This window comes from Prionailurus viverrinus, chromosome B2 (assembly GCF_022837055.1).
Source record: "Prionailurus viverrinus isolate Anna chromosome B2, UM_Priviv_1.0, whole genome shotgun sequence".
NCBI lineage: Eukaryota > Metazoa > Chordata > Mammalia > Carnivora > Felidae > Prionailurus > Prionailurus viverrinus.
This window is the reverse complement of record NC_062565.1, coordinates 68059396-68081340: the sequence shown is the minus strand read 5'-3', so window position 1 is coordinate 68081340 and position 21945 is coordinate 68059396. Positions and strand designations below refer to the sequence as shown.

Here is a 21945-nt window from a genome sequence, read left to right as displayed (position 1 = left end):
GAGAGCCAAAGCATAAGAGACTGTTAAAAACTGAGAACAAACTGAGGGTTGATGGGGGGTGGGAGGGAGGAGAGGGTGGGTGATGGGTATTGAGGAGGGCACCTTTTGGGATGAGCACTGGGTGTTGTATGGAAACCAATTTGTCAATAAATTTAAGAAAAAAAAAAAAAAAGAAATTATAAAAAAAAAAAAAATAAATAAAAAAAAAAATAAAAGCCAAAAAATAAAAAAATAAAAAAAAAAAAAATAAATAAAATCTATGGCAGAAAAGAAAAAAAAAAAAAAAAAGAAATATGAAAAGTTACAAAGAAAAATACCAATCACCCATAATTCTACCAGCTTGAAGGAATAATAGTGAATATTTGAGTATTTTTCTTCATATGTGTTTCTTATGTAATTGCAAATGCAGTGTATACCCAAATTTGAATACATATTTGTTATAAGCACTTCCCATATCCTTCAACATCCCTTGAAATGTAATTTTTAAAGTCCACAAAATATTTTATTATATGGAAGTATTGTATTCTATTCAAATATTTTCTTATTGAGTATTTAGGTTTCCAATGTTTTTATTCTCATAAATAACATTGTAATGAACATATTTGTGCACGAATCTTTGTCCTCACAAGAAGCCTTAGGAATTTTCTCACTGACATATCTGCACCCTTTATAGCTGAGGATAGTTACCCCATATCTGTCATAGTTGTTAACAAATACTTCTCTTTTTTTTTTGCCATTTAATTGGCTATGGGGTTTTTTTACACATAGAATTTCTTATCTTTTTCTTTGTCATTTCCGAGAATGTCTTTACCTCATTCAGAAGTCAGATAACTACCCATGTATATTCATTCATTCATCTTTGAACAGAAAAACACATAAAACAAGGTCATATGTTAACTAGTTGATGAAAATGTTGTGATGAGGGGCTTGAAGAAGCCTAACTATATTTTTCCTGGGAGCAATGATTCAGTATTTTCTAATTCAGTGTTTCTGGTAACTTCACAGAAAATAACTATTGCAAATAAGAATCGACTGTTGTTCATTTCTATTTGTTTCTTGTATGCAAGAAGGAACCTGAACCATGGAGAGATTTTACAGGGATTTCATGAACATACTGAAAGTAATAAATCAGTATCTTGTGGAATCTGAACTTCCTCTTGTGAACGATAAAAGGTAGATTTTTAAAAAGCAGTTCTGTTCCCAAAGGAGAAAATGTACATGCTTAGAAAAAGGGAAAAACAGGAAATTGTTGTTGGGCAAGTAGAATATGTATACACAACACACACACATACACATACACACACTTTATTCGTACATTTAGCAAACATTTATTGAGCAACCACTTGTGTCAGTCACTGCGCTAGGGACTAGGGACACAAAAGAAAATGAGAGGCTTCTTCCCTCACTGTGTTCTCAGTCTTGTGGAGAGGGAGAAAATGAACAATTGAAATTATGAAGTGGTGAGTATAGTAATTAAGGGAAGTATCAGGCATCAGAAATGACAGTTTGTAGGCCCATTCTCAAATTTCAGGTATCACATAGCTTCTAAACACTAATGGGGAGGTAATAATACACATGAGAATTTCTTGTTTAAAAAAGTTTTGAATGTGCCGCATTTCTGATCCAATATAGTGAAAAAGCAAAATATTTGTATGAGCGGATGCAATGGACTATGTTTTCTCTTTGAACGAGTAGATTTGGCATTTCAAACTGAGACATTGCACTAGAAGGCCAAATATCGCCCATTAAAAAGCATTCGGCAAATTACAAATAGAAGTTTTAAAGCTTTCTCAGGATCTCCTTTCTTTAAATTTTTTTTTTTTCAACGTTTATTTATTTTTGGGACAGAGAGAGACAGAGCATGAACGGGGGAGGGGCAGAGAGAGAGGGAGACACAGAATCGGAAGCAGGCTCCAGGCTCTGAGCCGTCAGCCCAGAGCCTGATGCGGGGCTCGAACTCACAGACCGTGAGATCGTGACCTGGCTGAAGTCGGACGCTTAACCGACTGCGCCACCCAGGCGCCCCAGGATCTCCTTTCTTTAAAAAGGACATTTCAAGTAGGAGCTCTTATAGGAATTCTATTAAACATCAAAGATGCAATTTTTAAAAATTAACGTTTCTATTTTTGGGGACTTGTTTTTATTTATTTTCCTAAATCAGAGGGCTTGACTTTGCTTGCACCTTCATTTGTAGGCAATGCCTGCTTTTCACATGAGTGCTAGTAGAAGATGTGTTCTTTAACATTCTTACTCCTGCCAGGCTTTAAATAGAATACTCAGAAAAGTTTAAAAAAATGGTGGGTCATTTCTGCTGCAATATGATTTTTTGACATGGTGATGAAGGAACTACAGACTCTAAAGTAAACAGTGCAGTTCAAATTCTTGAATTAGAGAGAAAGCTGTTCCTTCAAATTACATCCACAAATAGAGCAGGAGGCTCAAAAGCACAGGATAAGCCAACATGGCATTGCCGGTGACCTGTTAGGTTTGTGGCATAGGAATCACGGATATCATTACGAGTGGTTTGTACAGTCACAAAATATTGAGAGGGACAAGGATGAGAAAAACTGCCTTAGTCGTTGATTTACTGAGTTAGTTTGCAGGAAGACTTTTGGTTATGTTACTCACTAGATGCAGCTGTCCCACATCAGCCGATTCACCTTCATAAGAAAAGAACAGAAAAGAGAAGAGAAGAGAAGAGAAAAGAAAAGAAAAGAAAAGAAAAGAAAAAAAATCACCTTTTATTGAGCACCTATGGTATTCCATAGGCACTATTAGGCACTTCACATAGATTTCATTCTCATACAGACAGGAAAACTGAAGTTCAGGGCTAACTGGCCAAAGAGCACATCGCTATAGGAAACTGCACAGCCATGATTTGCCTGTTCGGCTCCCAAAGGGCAGGGCAATTAACATTTGCCAAGGATCTTTACACATCAGCTCATGTAGTATCTGTGGGTAGCTACTGCTATGGCCATTTTATGGGAGAAGAAATTGAGTTCAGAGAAGCTAACTAACTTACTTAAAGTCACACTAGCAGTAGTAGTGATAACGCACATTTCTATCTCGAGATTCCCAAGCACATGCTCTTTCAATTACATTGCTTGAGTTGTAGTAAAAAATAAGCATAAAACTAGTGCTCAGTTTACATCAAGAACTTGTTTAAAGATGAAAAACAAGTGTGTTGAAGAACCACATAAGAATATACATCTTCAGTGCACCAGAACAATTGATACTCAGAATGACCACCCCGAGTTCTTGAAAAGACGGTAACTTACATACATTATATTCCTTTTAAGAGGAGAGAGACCTTATAATTCATTTGAGGATGCTCCTATTCCCAAGCCCTTAAAAAAAAACAAAAACCTCTAATGTTTAAAGTACTAACTCTTGATTACTTATCCCCAATGTGATATTCCCTGTAGGTTAATAATGGCTGAGATTTTCTTGTATTTTTGTTTAAAATTTAAACTCTAGTTTTTCTAAGTTGGTCAAATATGTGTTATAAACATAGAATTCATTAAAATCAGAGGCTGAAATGAATATATATAAAAAACATACCAAATCTGAAGGAACTCAATGATGTAGTCTTATCTTGTTGGATTGAAATATTTCCTCTTTTGAAAAAAATCTTACTTATATTTCCCAGCCCTCACCAGTCACAGGATAAAAATAAGATCAAAGAAACTAAGCTATCTTCTCCCTCTCCGGCCTCTACCCCCACCTGCTCTGTGGGAATGCCGGGCCCCCTTAGGTTCCTCCCATAATATGCTAGCAGTCCTCAGAGGATGACCCACACATGTTCTGCACACTCCTCTGGGCTACCATTTGGCATTTGCCATTTTGCCCTTGTTCCTACTCCAACCCACTGTGGTAATGATGGCCGCCCCTGTAAGTGCCTGCTGAAAACATAGCCCACACTGTTGTCTCTTCTGTTTATATCAGCTGGTGACTACTTGGAGGCCGCTCAGGCTGGTATCTACACTGAGAGCATAATGCTAGATAAATAGAGGGCTGCTCTTTCCTGCCTCCCCTCCCCTTTTACTACTGAAGCATGGTGTCTTGAATTCTAATTTACCAATTCCTCTTAGTTGTATTTAGGTCTTTTATGGCAGTCCCTCACCCTGAGACTCAGGCATGGCTTGAGGGAGGTGGGCTGGAGGAGAGTCTGAGTGACAGACACTATGCTGCACTCAGACTCACCCTTCCCCTCTGACCCTGCTTTATTGTCCTTCAACCAAAATGGTGCCCTTCCTCCCTTGGGATGAGTTCTTTCCCAGGAAGAGCCTCAGTTCCTCATGCAAATAGCCCTATGGCAAGGCCACCCTGCCAGTCAGTCCTCCAAACAGGATTATATTGCAAGATTTTGCTCATGCTTGAAAAATAACTTTTAGAGATAATCTAAAAAGGTGACAATCATAGAAAAAAGTAAAGAGGTGAAGAAAATGTAACTTAATAAGCAAAATTGTACCAGAGATGTCTATACAAAGATGTCTGGTACCAGGTCTATTATAGATGCTTTACTGCCCTGGGTCTCATCTAGCTGGTTTTTGTTGAGGGGATTAAATTTATGGAGCTAGATAAACAACCACAGTGAGAAAATAATCATCTAATTGTGCCTTAGCAAAGGCTTCTTCCATAGTTTAAGGAATTCAGCTTTTCAACTTGTTCACAGAAAGCTGGACTCTATCTGCTGGACTGATTACATACAGGGGTGGGCAGTTTAAAGGCTTTGCTGGAGTCTTTATTAACACTTAACAAAAAGCTTGTAGTGTTTTGGAATTTAAGAAATTATACACTGTAGCATCACAGCACTTCATGGGGGAACCTGTGACCTTATCTAATTTCTAATCTGGGACACAGCAGCTGTTGTACTATTAATATCCCAATGTGTGTAAAAAGAAAAAAGAAGAAAACCACATAAGTAGTGAAAATGTATTTAAATCCATGGATGACTCTGACATTCAGCTAACTAATCATAAGGAAAATATGACTGAATTTTTATAATTTATTGCATGGAATTTTACTTTTTTTTCCTAAAGTGTTAATCTCTAAATAAAGGATTGGGAATGATTTTTCTTATTTGAATTATTTTGGGGGCAAACAAGGTACTCTTAATTTTTTTCAATGTGGTAAAATATACATAATGTAAAATGTACCATTTTAACAATTTTTAAGTGTACAGTTCTTTGGCATTAAATGTATTCACTTTGTTGTACATCATCACCATCCATCTCCAGAACTTTTTGCATCTTCCAAACCTGAAACCCTGTATCCATTAAAAAAAACTTTTTTATTTTACATTTATTTCTGTTTTTGAGAGACAGAGAAAGACAGACTTGAGTGGGGGAGGGGCAAAGAGAAGGAGACACAGAATCCGAAGCAGACTCCAGGCTCTGAGCTGTCAGCACAGAGCCTGACATGGGTATCAAACCCACGAACCAAGAGATTATGACCTGAGCTGAAGTCGAATGCTCAACTGACAGAGCCACCCAGGCACCCCTGAAACTCTGTGCTCATTAAACAAGTCTCTGTCTTCCTTTCCTCTGTGCCCTCAATAAGCACCATTGTTCTTTCTATCTCTATGAATTTGACTACTCATATAAGTGGAATCATATAGCATTTGTCCTTTTGTGACTGGTTTGTATAACATCCTCAAGTTTCTTCCATGTTGTAGCATGTGTCAGGATTTCCTTCCTTTTAAAGGTCAAATAATATTTGCATTGTGTATATATACCACATTTTATTTATCCTTTCATCCGTCAATGGGTTGTTTCTACCTTTTGGGTATTTCCAATAATGCTGCTATGAACATGAGTGTCCCTGCTTTCAATTCTTTTGGGTATGTACCCAGAAATGGAATTGCTGGGTCATATGATAATGTACTTTTAGTTTGTTCAGGTACCACCATACTGTTTTCTATAGTGACATATATTTTACATTTTCATCAGCAGTGCACAATAGTTTACATTTTCTTCCACATCCTTGCCAATATTAGTTATTTCCTGTTTTGTTTTGTTTTTTATGATAGCCATCCTAATTGGTAAAAAGTGGTCTCTGACTGTGGTTTTGATTTGCATTTCCCTAATGACTAGTAACAACTGATCATTTTTTCATGTGCTTGGTGGCTATTTGAATATCATATTCAGAGAGATATCTATTTAAGGCCCTTGTCCATTTTTTAATCAGGCTGTTAGGTTTTTTTTTGTTTTTTTGTTTTTTGTTTTTGTCATTGAGTGGTAGGCATTCTTTGCATATTCTGGATGTTAATCTCTTAACAGATAATTGATATATGATTTGCAAATACTTTATCCCATTCTGAGTTGCTTTTCACTCTGTTGATTGTGTTCTTTGACACCAAAATTTTAAATTTTGTTGTAGTTTAATTGATCTACTTTTTCTTCTGTTGCCATGCTTTTGGTGTCACATGTAAGTAATCAATGCGAAATCCAATATCATGAAGTTTTTCCCCTACAGTTTCTTCCAAAAGTTTCAGCTCTTCCATTTATATCTTTGATCATTTGGGGTTGATTTTTGCATATGGTGAAAGATAATGGCCGGACTTCATTCTTTTGCATGTGAATATTCAGTTTTCCCAACATCATTTGTTGAAAAAAATTGTCCTTTTCCCCATTGAATGGTATTGGCATTCTTACTGAAGATCATTTGATCATACATGTGAGGATTTATTTTTGTGTTCTCTATTCCATCCCACTGGTGTAGATGTCTGTATTTATGCCAGTACTACACTGTTTGATTACTGTAGCTTTCTAGTAAATTTGAAATCAGAAAGCCTGAAACCCCCAACATAATTCCTCTTCAAAATTGTTTTGGTTCTTTGGGGTCCTTTGAATTCCCACTGCATTTTAGGATGCATTTTTTTTATTTCTGAAAAAGCATCATTGGGATTTTCCTTTAAAAGGTTCAAGCTATTATATTGATAATAATAGCAAGTTTTAACATGAAAATAGCATCTGCTTTTAACATTTTAATGAAATCTTTCTTTTGGATGATATTCAGTCTAAAGTGCTAGAAAGGAGTGATCTTTCATAAACATAAGTATAGAGACTTTTAGGCACTATTGACCATATATTTATGGAAAGAAATTTCTCCAAAGAAACCAAAAGATACACTTTTAGTCCCAATGGCCATTTAAACTAACCATGTTTGAATTTTCTCCTTGTATGTTGTTATGTTACTAATCATGTTCACTTTGCTTTCTAAAATTCAGGAGAGAAAATGGATTTAATTTCAGTAGTAATAGCTAATATCGTAAACTATGTAGCATTTTTTCTTCCACTATATTTATAGCTTATACCTAATAAGAGTAAATAGTATAATTCAATTTGTATGAGATTTAAAGATAGTCCATTTCCTGTTGCAACATTCTGGTAGAATGTACTGTTGTTCCTTATTCCGTTTACACATTTTCCTTTTGGAATAAACTTAAGAACAAAATGACTCCTAAATTGTAGACAAAAATGTCAGATGAAAGAGTAGAAGTTCACAAAATGTAACTGTTTAGATCTTTTAAACAAGGCTAAGTAGTTAAGGTTGTTCTGAGATTTTCAGTGCCAGTTTATGCCTCTTTGACTTCACATCATTTAATTTTACTTTACTTATTTGAACAAATATTTACTGAATTCTTATCACGTGAGCAGGCACTCTTAGTAGACACTGAAGACATGTCTTTGTCCTCAAAGGAGCTCACAGACTAAAAAAGACATAGGCAGTAAACTAATAAATTGCCTTATTTAAATAGATACGGAACATTGAATTGAGTTCCCAGAATAGGAAAGCATTAACAGGATGGGCATGCATTTGTCTTCCAGGACCATCTTTTCTAGAGTTCCTTGTCTTACTGAGGCAATAGGACCATATTTAGGTAGTTAACTAAATAATACAGAGAAGCAAGAGTGTTTAGGAACATTGATGTTCTGGTGTTCTTCCATAGACATAGAAATAGAAATAGATTTTTTCTTTCCTCAAAATGCATCCTCCATTTAAGGTCAGCAGCTCTTGGCAAGGAATGTCTTCTTCAAGGTGTGCAGTATCCATATGTAGGGACAGGCTTCTTAAGCTCTCCACCTAGATATGCTCCTTCTCAACCTAAGTGAGAGGACTGCCATGCTGGGGACCATGGTGGCATAGTCTAAGAATTCATCCCAAGTTGTCCATCTCAAGCCAATATTTTCTAAGTCCTAAACATTAAAGTGAATATTAAAATTGTGTTAATTTTTAAAAAAGTTTTAATCTACTTCCCACTCACCCAAGTCTTCAAGTAATTTTAGTGGTTCAGGAAGATATACCTTGTTTAGCTCGATTTTACGCTGTCCTCCCAGAGTCATATACATTCCCATTTTAGAAGTGTGGAAAAAGCTATGTCACATATACATAAGAACTAAGCACTTTTTACCACTCATTATGGGTTTTTCCCAAAGACTGAAACATCCCACAAGTTTAAAAATAGTTGAAATTGTCACCAGGCATAATCATCAATAATAGCATTTTGCCTTTAAAGGCAGCTAAGTTTTGGAAACACCGTCACTGAAATTCATTTCCTGAGTATAGTTAAGTCCCCACTGGCTGCTGATTCCTAGATGCAGGGAAATTTTGGAATATCCAATCTCCTGTCCACTTTGTATTTGCCCTAGGATGACCACCTTATCCCAATTTTCCCGGGACTGTCCTGATTTTCTAAAGTCTAGCTTTGTGGGGCCCTACTCCTCTGAGTATCTGGCAAACTGGACAGCTAATTACCCTTATTTGCCCAGAACTGGCAAACACTTCCAATAGTTTCCAGAGATTCTCCTGGTTTAAGCTACTGGTCTGAAATGACCATGATTTTTTGGTGAAGAAGGATCAGTGGAACTAATAACATAGCGAGAACATGAGAAATTTCTGGGGCAAGCAAGTCCCTAGAAATTAGATGACCCTGCCCAGAAGACTGAGCTAACACAACAGATATGTTAAGTGGTTTTAGTGCTGAATTGGCCTAACCATCTTAAAGCAGTGGTTTTTAAGTGCAGCTGTGCTTTAAAATCACCTGGAGAGAGGGGCGCTGGGTGGCTCAGTAGGTTGAGCTTCTGACTTTGGCTCAGGTCATGATCTCACTGTTCGTGAGTTTGAGCCCCACATTGGGCTCACTGCTGTCAGCACAGAATCCCCTTCAGATCCTCTGTCCACCTCTCTCTCTGCCCGCCTCTTTCTCTGCCCCTCCCCTGCTCACATTCTCTCTCTCAACAATAAATAAACATTAAAAAAAATAAAATCACTTGTAGAGATATTTTATTTTATTCCAGTGTAACTGATGTATAGTGTTATATTCATTTCAAGTGTACAATACAGTGATTCATTCTATACATTATTCAGTGCTTATGAAGATAAGTGTACTCTTAAATCCCCTTCACCTATTTTATCCATCCCACTACACACCTCCCCTCAGGTAGCCATCAGTTCTCTATACTTAAGAGTCTCTCTTTAGTTTATCTCTTTTTCCCTTTGTTCATTTTTTTTCTTACATTCCACATATGAGTGAAATCATATGGTATTTGTCTTTCTCTGATTTATTTCACTAGCATTATACTCTCTAGATCCATCCATATTGTTGCAAATGCCAAGATTTCATTCTTTTTTATGGCTGAATAATTTTCCATTGTGTGTGTATGTGTATATATATATGCCATTCTGGCTGGTGTGAGGTGATATCTCATTGTGATTTTGATTTGTATTTCCCTGATGATAGATAACGTTGAGCATCTTTTCATGTAACTATTGGCCATCTGGATGTTTTCTTTGGAGAAATGTCCGTTCATGTCTTCTGCCTATTTTTTAATTGGATTGTTTGTTTTTGGGGGATGTTGAGTTGTATCAGTTCTTTGTATATTTTGGATACTAGCCCTTTATTGGATATATCATTTGCAAATATCTTCCCCCAGTAGGTTGCCTTTTAGTTTTATTGATTGTTTCCTTCACCATGCAGAAGCTTTTAATTTTGATGAAGTCCCAATAGTTTATATTTGCTTTTGTTTCCCTTGCTTCAAGAGACATATCTAGAAAGATGTTGTTATGGCCGATGTCAGAGACATTCCTGCCTGTGCCGTCCTAGGATTTTTATGGTTTCAGGTTTCAGGTTTAGATCTTTAATCCATTTTGGGTTGATTTTTGTATATGGTATAAGAAAGTGGTCTATTCTCATTTTTTTGCATATGGCTGTCCAGTTTTCCCAACACCATTTTTTAAAAATACTGTCTTTTTCCCATTGCATATTCTTGCCTTCTTTGTCATAGATTAATTGGCAATATAAGTGTGGGTTTATTTCTGGATTCTCTACTCTGTTCCATTGATCTATGTGTCCATTTTTGTGCCAATACAATGCTGTTTTGATTACTACAGCTTTGTAGCCTATCTTGAAATCTGGGTTTGTGATACTTCCAGTTTTCTTCTTCCTTTTCAAGATTGCTTTAGCTATTCTGGGTCTTTCGTGGTTCCATACAAATTTTAGAATCATTTGTTCTAGTTCTGTGAAAAATGCTGTTGGTATTTTGATAGGGATTGCATTAAATCTGTAGATTGCTTTGGGTAGTATGGACATTTTAACAACCATTATTTGGGTCATCTTCAGTTTCTTTCATTGGTGTTTTATAGTTGTCAGAGTACAAGTCTTTCATTTCCTTGGTTAAGTTTATGCCTAAGTCTTTTTTTTTTCGGTGCAATTAAAAATGAGGTTATTTTTTAATTTCTCTTTCTGCTACTTCATTATTAGTAAATAAAAATGCAACACATTTCTCTATATTGATTTTGTCTCCTGTGACCTTACTGAATTCATTTATCCATTCTAGTAGTTTTTTTGTCAAGTCTTTAGAGTTTTCTATCTATAGTATCATGTTATCTACAAATAGTGAAAGTTTTACTTCTTCCTTACCAATTTAAATGCATTTTATTTCTTTTTCTTGTCTGATTGCTGTGGTAAAGACTTCCAGTACTATGTTGAATAAAAGAAGTGAAAGTGGACATCCTTGTCTTGCTCTGATCTTAGAAGAAAATTTCTCAGTTTTTCACCATTGAGTATGGTTTTAACTGTGGGTTTTACAGAGATATTTTAAATCACATATCCTGGGCTGCACCAATATGCCTGTTGATTTGGAATTTGTTCCTTTCTAACACCTTTAACAAGATGAATGATCTTTCCGGCACACACACCTGACCATGTCACTGTCTTGCTGCTTAAAAATTCTAAGGCTTCTTGCTATTCCATGAGAGAATGCAAACTCTACCTGGTTTATAAGGCTTTTCATGAGTTGTCCATTATTTATCACTCTGGACTTAGGTTGTTCCAGCCCATGCATCTACATCTGTTTGGCTTTTGCCTACAGTTTTTCCTTGGCCAAGAGCACTCTTACCCTAACTCCCCTATTTTCTGGGCTCAAGTACTCATTGTGAGTTTTTTGGGTCACTTCCTCTATGAAGACTTTTCCTTCGCTTATATCCAAGTCAAGTGTATTTTTAGATGAAATCCTTAGCCCCCTGTATCTCCTCCATTCTAAGGCTTATCATGTCAATGCTTTCAATTATTTGTTCATATCCTTCCAGACTTTAATCTCTGAGGATTATATTTCCAACTACTGAACACAATGCATTGCTCAAAGTAAATGTGCACAAATATTTATTGAATGAATGATTGGATTTAACCCTTTTTTTGAAATATGCCACCTGTTGTGTCTCCACCTGTCCTGTGTCTTATTCTGCGTCCACCCCACCCTCATATCCCCCTCTCCCAGAAAAACCCAGATACCCTCTGTTGACTTTATAAAATGAATCACACACACTTACCTGTTGGTAGAGTAGCTCTTTGCTGCCCCCACATGTTTTTAATCAGTTCCTTATGCAGCCAGTTGAGACAACTTCTTGCTCCATCTAGTACAGTTTCAGTTCTGCAGGGACATCTTTGTTCTTGGCTTCCATATACCTCCCTTAGCACAGAGAGGAACATGTAGGATGGAATAGAAGACTGTGTCCCCTCTATGTCTGTTTTTATACCCTAATCTTGTATTTATTCTCCTTCATCATCAGGACTAAATAAATTGAAAAATTTTATGTAGTCTGTTTCTCCTCTTCCCCCCCCCCCCCTTTCTTTTTTCTCTTGTCTAGAGTCCTCTTCAAAGTTTTCTTCCCTCTGGGTCCTTTTACATATATTTGAATACAGTGGTCTATTTAGCACCACTGCAGCACCCTAAGAATTTAACTACTTGCTTCTGATAAACCTTTTGTGTGAAAACAGTTAATGTTTAAGGACAGGAACTTTCTTACCTTTTGAATTTTTATTCTTTTATACAAAAATTAAGAAGTTTCTCAAAATGGAGATATAAAGTGGTTTTATCCCCAAAATGTAGAATATTATTTACATAGATTGAATCATATTTAAAGTAGTTAAAAATTTATTGTGATTACATAGATATTTAATTAACCCATTGATTAAACAGATACTGCAATAATAATGATTGATTACTATATTAAACTACTTTAAATAGCAGTAATTTAAAGGCAACATTTGTATTCCTTCCAGGATTATTATAGCAATTAAAAAGCTTTTAGTAAGTTCATGATGAATAGTGTGGTTTTAAATATACAATTCACAGTGTTATATCACCATAACCTCTTTTTCTTTAGTAATTAGTGGTGCCTAAGGTAATTAAACTAAGAATGAAATGTGTGGTATATGTAGCATATCACAATTTTTAAAAAATGTTTATTTATTTTGATAGAGACAGAGAGAGGGAGAGAGAAAGAGGGTCCATTGGTGGGAGAGGGGCAGAGAGAGAGGGAGACACAGAATCTGAAATAGGCTCCAGGCTCCAAGCTGTCAGCACAGAGCCCGACATGGGGCTTGAACCCATGAACCGTGAGTTCATGACCTGAGCTGAAGTCAGTTGCCCGACCAACTGAGCCACCCAGGAGCTCCAGCATATCACAATTAATACAACTCAAGCATAAGCACATTTTACAGAAAGAAGAAAAAGGTGTTTCATATAAGTTGGAACAAAAGAAACTGTTTTCTTCTAAGAGAATTAAGATTTGTTCCAGAAGACAGATACTAACAATATTTACATATTTTTAAACCACATAGCTTCAACTTTTGAACTGAAATAGCTACCTATTTACATTTCTAAAAACTCCTTATTTACATTATCTGCCTGAAAACCAATAACCAATGACAGACCTTATGCTCCTTCAGTCTGCCACCATCTATATGGAGTTATGCCTTGTAAAAGAGTGCCTGGCAGAAGGGATAGATAGAGGTTGACATACAGCACTCTCTTTCCTTGCTAAGTAAGCTGGGTTGTATGTCCTGGAGTGAGTGGGCACTTTTTTCTAAACTGCACGGAGAGCCTGTACAGGATACCCTGACTGCATCTATGCTTATGTCTTTTCACTCCGCACGGAAACACATTGCCTTTCCATTAAATTATTTTCTAACTTTAACTTTCTCGTGAATTCTGAACTACTAGTTTCTTCAAAATTAATATTTTCCATTTTTTTGTGTGTTGAAATGAGCACATGTAAATGTGGCAAAGACAACTTGGGAAAAATCTGCAAATTCCAGTCTATTGACGTTTCTGTAATAAATTAGTCTTTAGCCATCTGGAATTAGATTAATTTGGAGACTATGAAAAGGTAATAAAAGTGAGAAACCTCAAGAAAGACCAAACTTTATAATGGTCCTGTCCCAGGACTAACTAGTTAGCTCTGTTGTTTAGAATACTATGATAATGAGCCAGGTTATAATTTCAAACGCATAGTTAGCGTAACACAGGAGAAAACTCTATTCTATTGCCACAGACTGAAACTCTTGCCAACCAGATTGTTCTTTGGTAGAAGTTGGCATGAAATCAGGATACTTTATACCCATCACCATTACTGGAAAAACAAGTATATGACCAGATGGGAGTCCATTTAGCAAATGCCATCTCCATCATAACTAGAAAATTCATCACTATTAACCAGTAGAAAATATATCCAGAGGTATTTACATTATGTAATGAGTTCCAGAGTAAATATGATATAAAACCTATAATCATCTGGTTTTCTCAAGAGCTTAACAAAGTGCTGAAGTTTTGCTGAGAAACCCAAAGAACAACCTTGACCCCACCAATCTGACTCATGTGATTGGCTGTCTGGATGTTAGAGGAGTTAAATGTCACCTTTGGTGTGAATATATTAAATTGAAAAGCTCAACCCAGCATCAAGTGAATTCTGAACCATGTGTTTCTGCGCAAAATGAATCACCTGACAGGAAACAGGACATCACTAATAAAGGCTGTTTTTGTTAATTACACACAGAGTTATAACCAGAATGGGGAGAGCAGGGTGCTATTTCAAATCAGATTTGAATTCTTCATTGAGAGTATACATAGAAAACTAGAAAATTTCAAATTGTCCTTGACCTCATGTGCACTGAAATGGGATAAATATCCCAGGTGCCCTTGATTCAAAAGCACTCAGAATCTTTTCTACTTAGATAAAGCAATTTTTGTGTAGTTAATATTAGCACAAACCCTTTTTCTGCTTGTCTGCTTCCTAGCAACCTGAAGCAGAGTATCTGCTTGCCAATCTGCTTTTGATAAAAAATAAGAACAAAATACCCAGTGAATTTGCCAATAGCCCCGAAGAGATGGGGATGTGTTCAATAAGCTTTGTGCTGATTTTGTGAGTCTGGCATGTGATTTATGTTGTCGACTGTCTGACCTTGCTGCACTCTACCCACAGGCCAGGGAAGATGTGATCCATATGCTGAAGACGGAGAAAACCAAGCCTGAGGTTCTGGAGGCTCATTACGGGTCTGCAGAACCAGAGAAAGTGCTCCGAGTCCTGCACCGAGACGCCATCCTAGCCCAGGAGAAATCTATAGGAGAAGATGTCTATGAGAAACCAATTTCAGAGGTAAAAATACAACATCAACAAGTCCCCCTATAGGAGGGTATCTCAGAGTGATAGCTTCACATTCTTCCATTTTACAAGCTCTAACATTTTCTTTCAAAGGTGAAATTTTTATGACACACTAATATTGAAGTAAAGTGTAATTACATAACTCATGAATTATAGTGGATACATTTCGATGATAAGAATTTTGGAAGCATTTCCTTAAATATACTTAAAGCCTAAAATATATTTCTCATGTGATTATGCTAGTTACAGGCTCTTGCAGCCTGTTATTCTTTCATTGCTTTCAGAGGTGATGTGTGCAAAAATTTGAAGTGCTTCTCAGTTTTGGCATAGAGTTGTGAAGATCATTATCAAACTGGTAAAAGAAAATTAAGTTGATTCTTGATATTATGTTGATGGATATTTTATTATTGATATTTATAAAGGTACTGTGTTTTAGTATCTTATAGACTATCATAATTAAATGGTCTCATGTGAGTTGAGGCATACAATGGTTGAGGCAAAATCCCAATGGAATGCTTAGGGTAATTCTTTAAGATGAAAGGAAACCTAAGAAGGCTGTATTTAATCATTTTTATATAATATTGTGTTAGGAACTATTTACTATTGTTATTAATTTCCTATGATACTACATGTTAAAAGTATTCCCACATTGTAGTAGAAGTTAGAGGCTGAATTATGGAAATGGATGCTGGATCTAGCCATATTAACTCTTCAGAATTCATGTAAAAAAAATTCATAGATGTAAAATTAGTATCATAAATGAAAAAAAGGGGGCGCCTGGGTGGCGCAGTCGGTCAAGCGTCCGACTTCAGCCAGGTCACGATCTCGCGGTCCGTGAGTTCGAGCCCCGTGTCGGGCTCTGGGCTGATGGCTCGGAGCCTGGAGCCTGTTTCCGATTCTGTGTCTCCCTCTCTCTCTGCCCCTCCCCCGTTCATGCTCTGTCTCTCTCTGTCCCAAAAATAAATAAACGTTGAAAAAAAAATTTTTTTAATAAAAAATAAAAAAAAATGAAAAAAAAATGAAAAAAAGAACACAAAAATTAAAAGTCTGAAGCAACTGATCATAATTTAACTTTTATCTTATGTCAAGTGTTTGTAGCAGCTCAGTTTGACAGATCTCAGATGCGATCTGCTTACACAGTATTTACAACAGATTGATGGTCCCATAATTATCTAATTTCTGCAACAAGGATAAGCCAGAGCTCTTGTTTTCATCTTTGCCTAAAATATTAAGAGATGATTTATGATGGAATGCAGTCAACTGGCTGGATCCACTTTCATGTTTGAGAGCCATGGTTACTAGCTGCATATGGCTTTGGGTGGGTCACTTCAGGTCTCTAAGCTTATTACCTTATCTGTCAGGTGGGAGTAACAAGAGTGCATATCTCAGAGTTGTCGTGAGGATTACATGAAGCAATGCCTGTAAAACTTTTAACACAGTGTCTGGTACATACCAGGTACTCAACAAATACTAACCATTAACATTTGCTGGGATGATATTTGCTGGCATGATACTTGCTTACACCTTTAACTAGTTCCAAACTTGGAGGGGTTTGAGGAGGAAAGACATAATGAAGTCAAAATATTCATTAAATATTATTATGATAACCACCAGATTGGAGAACTCAGTTTGGATAAATTATATCATTTAGGTTGCCTAATTCTTTTCCCTCAAGTTAGAGCTTGGGATGACACCTCAAAGGAGAGATAGATCTGCAAATCTCATACACTTACCCAAAATCAATGCCTCTAATCCACTGAGTTATATGGAAAGTACACAAAGAGAAGAATTTCTAACCTACCTTCAGAAAGTAGGCCTAACCCAAGTGTTCCTATCTCATGGACAGAGTTGTGGAGAAGAACATACCCACCCTGTGGGTGGTCCTTTTAGAACTAAGTTGGGCATGCTTTTTGACTTCTTTCTCCCCTCAACTCACAGTTGGAAGAGTTTTTCCTCCCTTAGAGAGGAGTAAGGAGGTAGAGAGAAGGACAGGAACTACTTTTCCCAATGCTGACAAAATGGTGAAGTCCTGCTTTATAGGAGAAATAGAATGCTAGAAAGAGAAAAGATTTATCTTGTATCTACACATTTTGGGTCTCTTAACCTTTTGAACTTAACAATCAAGTTGTCATTATCAAGGAGCAGGAGTCCTTCTTCCAACTTCATGAGGCAAGGATACCAATACAATCACTGTTCTGTTAGCCTCCTAGGACTATGAGCAGATAGTCTAGCTCTTCTTCTTAGAAGCTATCCTGCACCTCAAGCCAAAAACCCACTGCTCATTTTAATTTGCATACCAGATTAGGCCCAGCTAGGTTATTCAATGGAATTTATCAGAGGTTTAACAATGAACCCCATGTGGTGGATCCCTCTCATTTGCCAAATATTTGGGGAGAAATTAAGCAGCAAATATTAAATCTCCCTGAGCTTCTTTGTGAATTAAAGTCCAGGATATCAAAATTCATAATTCTTCAGCAAAATTCCAAAGAAATCAAGGTTTCAGTTTCTTTTCTTCCCAAATTCTTATTCTGCTTAGCTTGAGGGATCTTAATCTTATGCATTTTCAAAGTTTAATTAATATACCCTAAAGTCCCCCTATTCCCCTTTTATCAAAGTGTCCAAAGACTTATAAGGACACATGCAATTATCATACCAACCTCACACTCATAAATTTAAAAAATGCAAGAAAATCCTCAGTTCCATGGTCAATTTATCTCAAGCAAAATGACTCAGCATAATGCAGGCCCATGTTACTCTTAGCAAGACTAAAGTAGAGACTTAGGGGAAGTCTAAGGGAAGGAAGATAGGCAGAGAAAATCTTTAATTACAACAGGATTCTGGTCAGTCTGGGGCAGTTGTCCACATCAGACAGAGCCTGTTACCATCAAAGGTTAGTAATAATAGAAACTAGGGGCGCCTGGGTGGCTCGGTTGGTTGGGTGACCGACTTCGGCTCCGGTCATGATCTCACAGTCTGTGAGTTTGAGCCCTGCGTCGGGCTCTGTGCTGACATCTCAGAGCCTGGAGCCTATTTCAGATTCTGTGTCTCCCCGTCTCTCTATCCCTCCCCTGCTCATGCTCTGTGTGTCTCTCTCTCAATAATAAATAAACGTTAAAAAATTTTTTTAAAATAATAATAGAAACGGTGAACCCTAGCTTGAGGGGAGGAATCTGTTTGCATGCACTATCCTTGCCTTCAGTGAGTGGCATTTAAAACATACCTGTCTTTTCAAAAGTTTAGGGATTTGCAGTGGTCACCTTCTCTGTACCTAGGTTTTGTTTTAGGTTCTCTATTTTTCTGCCTGCATGTTTAAAACCTCTTTAATTGTTTTCTTTTTTTCTTCAGTAAGAAGACTCAACTGAGTCTTTGTTTTGTTTTTTAAATGTTTATTTATTTATTTTGAGAGAGAGGGAGAGAAACTGAGCAGAGGAAGGGCAGAGAAGGAAAGGAAGAGAGAATCCTAAGCAGGCTCCATGTTGTCAGTGCAGAGCCTGACGTGGGGCTCAAACTCACAAACTGTGAGATCATGACCTGAGCCAAAATCAAGAGTCAGATACTCTACCAACCTAACACCCAGGGACCCTTGTTTTTGCTAACATTTTGACTAGTTTCTTCAAGTGGTCCCTTCTTTTTCTCACTATTTTATGGATCTTATAGTGGTTTTTATTTGTTTGCTTCTTTTTCCCTATGCTTTCTGACCCAGACATTAGTTTTCCTAATATTACCTTCTGTGTTCTGTATTATGTGCTAGAAGTAAAATCAAGGAGTTATGAGCCTTCCAAGAAGATACTTTAGTCAAGGCAAAACTTACCTACATTTATGTCCTTGAGTTGGATAATCCTCACTGAAGGATGAGTCTTTCCTCATTTCACTTCATCCCAAGTTTGGACTGTTTATGCTACTGTCCTACGTGAATACCCCTTTGTTTGTCTCATCTTTCCTCCAAACTCTACATCTTTATGTTTCTTGAGCGTGTTCACTCAGGGCCCATCAATATTAGTGGGCACCTTGAAACTCACCAAATAATGCTTCAAATTTTCTACCTTGATCTTCTCAGAATTTAATTCTTAAATCTGTCTATATTTTATGTATCTACTTTGAATAGCTGTGGCAGCCTTCAAGAGAATGGCTCCCAACTGATCTCATGAAGAACTGTCTGCAATTTTATAGCATGCTTCTTAAACATTTCCTGGATCCTAGTACCTTTTCTATGGGGGGAGTCACATTGCTCTGTTCTCTCTGCTCTCCTATCTGTACTTCCTCTGGACACTCATTCTTATCCAGTAATGACTAAAATATCTCCCTTGTGTATAGCCCTATCTTTAAGAGCACTTAGATACATTTCTCTGTTGTGTAAGTCCAGTTTGGCCTTTAAGACATCATGTTTCCTCTTTAGTAGATTTCTGTCTTCCTAAATCCCTTAATACTTCTCCAGTTAGTATTATCTGCTGATAACAGGGCTAAAATCATTTCCTGAACCATGATTCTTTTGTCTAAAACATGCTGAAATTTCTCTCCATCTCAAGTCCTCAAACTTCTCCATCAACTTGATTTAGTAGAATAAGACTTCCAGGTATACTCTCCCTAGTAAATTTTGGCCTTTGGTGTTATGATGATCTCATTCAATTTTCCTTCCACCTGTCCAAGTGGGAGCTATATTTCTAAAGTAATAGGTTCCCATTTCACTTTCACTGTTCATTAATAAAAGAAAGCATTCCTCTATGGTTGAGCCACAGTTTGGATCCTGAAAACCAAAAGTCATGGACATAGTATACATGATTAATGAATCTACAGAGCCATAGTTATGGGAGCTGGTCTTCCAAGCTTCTAGACAAGCCACATAGACCTGAGAGGTTAGCCCACCTCAGTTCTCTCCTGGGAGCTCTATGTAATTCCAAACAAAATGACAAGACACAGGTCTTGTACAGCTGATATTTTGCTACCTATGTTGGTTCTTACATCTGGAATTTAAAATTAAAATCTAGATCCTCACACACTAATGATTTATTACTAAAAAGGAATTTGCTACCTTTACAGTTTAATGTCTGGGTCTGCAGTGAAAATCAATGCACACACCAGTGTCTCGGCATCCTTTCAATGCATTAAGAGACAAAAAGACTATCCTTGTGATTATGTAATCATTGCTGGGGTCAAGCTCTGCTAGTGTAGGTTAGTGGAACATTGCCGACTGAGACCCCAGCAACTACTCCAGTTGGCTAGCCCCAGGATTGTAGCTGCTGAGAGCAACCAATCTCAAAGGCCCACATGGGCAGAACATATTAAAGCTAAGGCTTATCTTCTACCTAGGCTGCCTTAGAACACTTAATATCAAAATACGCTGTTTTTCTCCAGATGCCCTTACAATGTGTATCTTTCTGAATAGCTTAGCTATCCAATTAATAATGCCCCCATCTTCCCCTCAAGAGTTCTTTGAAGGCATTGAGGGATAACTGCAGGAGTTGGATAGATGAGTTGAAGCTTGTAATCGTATTGGTCTGAATAGATAAATGAACAAACACCACTGGGCTTTCTATTACTTTACTCCTAGTCTTTGGAGAAACCACTCGAGGGAGATTTGGGGCCTTCAGAGCATGATGTACCATTTTATGGCAGGCAGAGTAAAAAAAATAAGAAATAAAAAGGCTGAACTGCTTATGCCTAGTTTCCTATTCCAAATACAAGTTTCAAATAAGTCACCCCTCCTTCCTTAGGGTAGTGGGGGCGGGTATGAAGAAACAGGCAGAAGTTGCTCTTCCAAATACTTTCAAAAGGAAGGAGAGTCCTATGATAAGTAGAAAGGATCAAAAAAGGGAAAGAGCTGCTCTTTCTACATTGATGATGATGATGATGATGATGATGATGGTATTTTAGAAATGCTTGACACATTCTATAATGTATGATGAAAATCACATTGTAGAAAGATAGGAGAGTTCCTGAGGGAGAACGTTTTATAGTAGGGAGATATTCCAATGAAGGAACTCTCTCGTATAAGATTACATAAATCTATCAGAACACACAAAAGTACCATTTGGTAATCCCTGATGATATCAAATGTATCATTTGATGGTATCAGCCACCAGTTAACCTGGGCTTCTCTACCAGTCTGTCTGATCCCCTGCTCTTAGGCAAAGGGGGGATGAAAATCTGATCGGAAACACTGAGGATTATCAGGACAGTATCTTTTATCTGGGGCCCCAGAAATGATCTATTCACAATGGAGATATCATGCAACTGTAGAGGGAAACTTAGATCCTCCGTATGACTAAGGGACAAACATGGAGAACCCAGGGAAAGAATTCAGATGCTGACACCCATGGAGTGACCCCATTAGGTTTTAGGGAGTAAATAGTGGATTGAGAATGGATTTTAAATATGTCTGTTTCAATGAAAACAGTGATTCTCAGCTTGGGGTGAGTGGCAGTGGAAGTGTTTTGCTCTCCAAGAGACATTTGGCGATTTTTGACAACAGGTTTGTCACAACTAGAGGCAGCTCTGCTGGCATCTGGGGGGCAGAGGCCAAAGATGCTGCTACACATTCTCCAATGCACAAAACAACCACGCAAAATAAAGAATTATTTGGCCCAAACTGTCAGTAGTGCTAAAGTTGAGAAACCCTGAACTGCAGTTTGAAGAGGAGAACAGGATAGGGAACTATCAATATTATAAGATTTGGTCCAACTTAACAAACATTTACTGAACACTTACTTTGTTCTAGGCACTGTGCTTGATACTAGGGACTAAAAACATAATCAAGGCACCCCTTAAAGATCTTTTAGCTTGGGGGTGCCTGGGTGGCTCAGTCAGTTAAGTGTCTGACTCTGGATCTTGGCTAAGGTCATGATCTCCCAGGGAGTTCATAAGATCCAGCCGTAGGTCAGGCTCTGTGCTGATAGCTGGGAGCCTGCTTGAGATTCTGTCTCTCCCTCTCTCTACCCCTCTCCTGCTCGTGCATGCGCACGTGTTCTCTCTCTCTCTCAAAATAAATAAACTTTAAAAACA

At 37.3% G+C, this 21945-nt stretch overlaps 1 protein-coding gene across 3 annotated transcripts in view; it reads left to right on the top strand.

The window, feature by feature from the left end:
* The window catches only part of FILIP1 (filamin A interacting protein 1), a 206541-nt gene that overhangs the window by 116653 nt on the left and 67943 nt on the right, over positions 1 to 21945 (top strand). For all 3 annotated transcript variants that reach the window (XR_007152209.1, XM_047859023.1, XM_047859021.1), the window contains exon 3: positions 14767 to 14940. Coding sequence is in view for 2 of the 3 variants with exons in the window: in XM_047859023.1 (XP_047714979.1) it covers positions 14767 to 14940 (174 nt within the window). In the remaining variant the exon portion in view is untranslated. The remainder of the gene's footprint in view (positions 1 to 14766; positions 14941 to 21945) is intronic.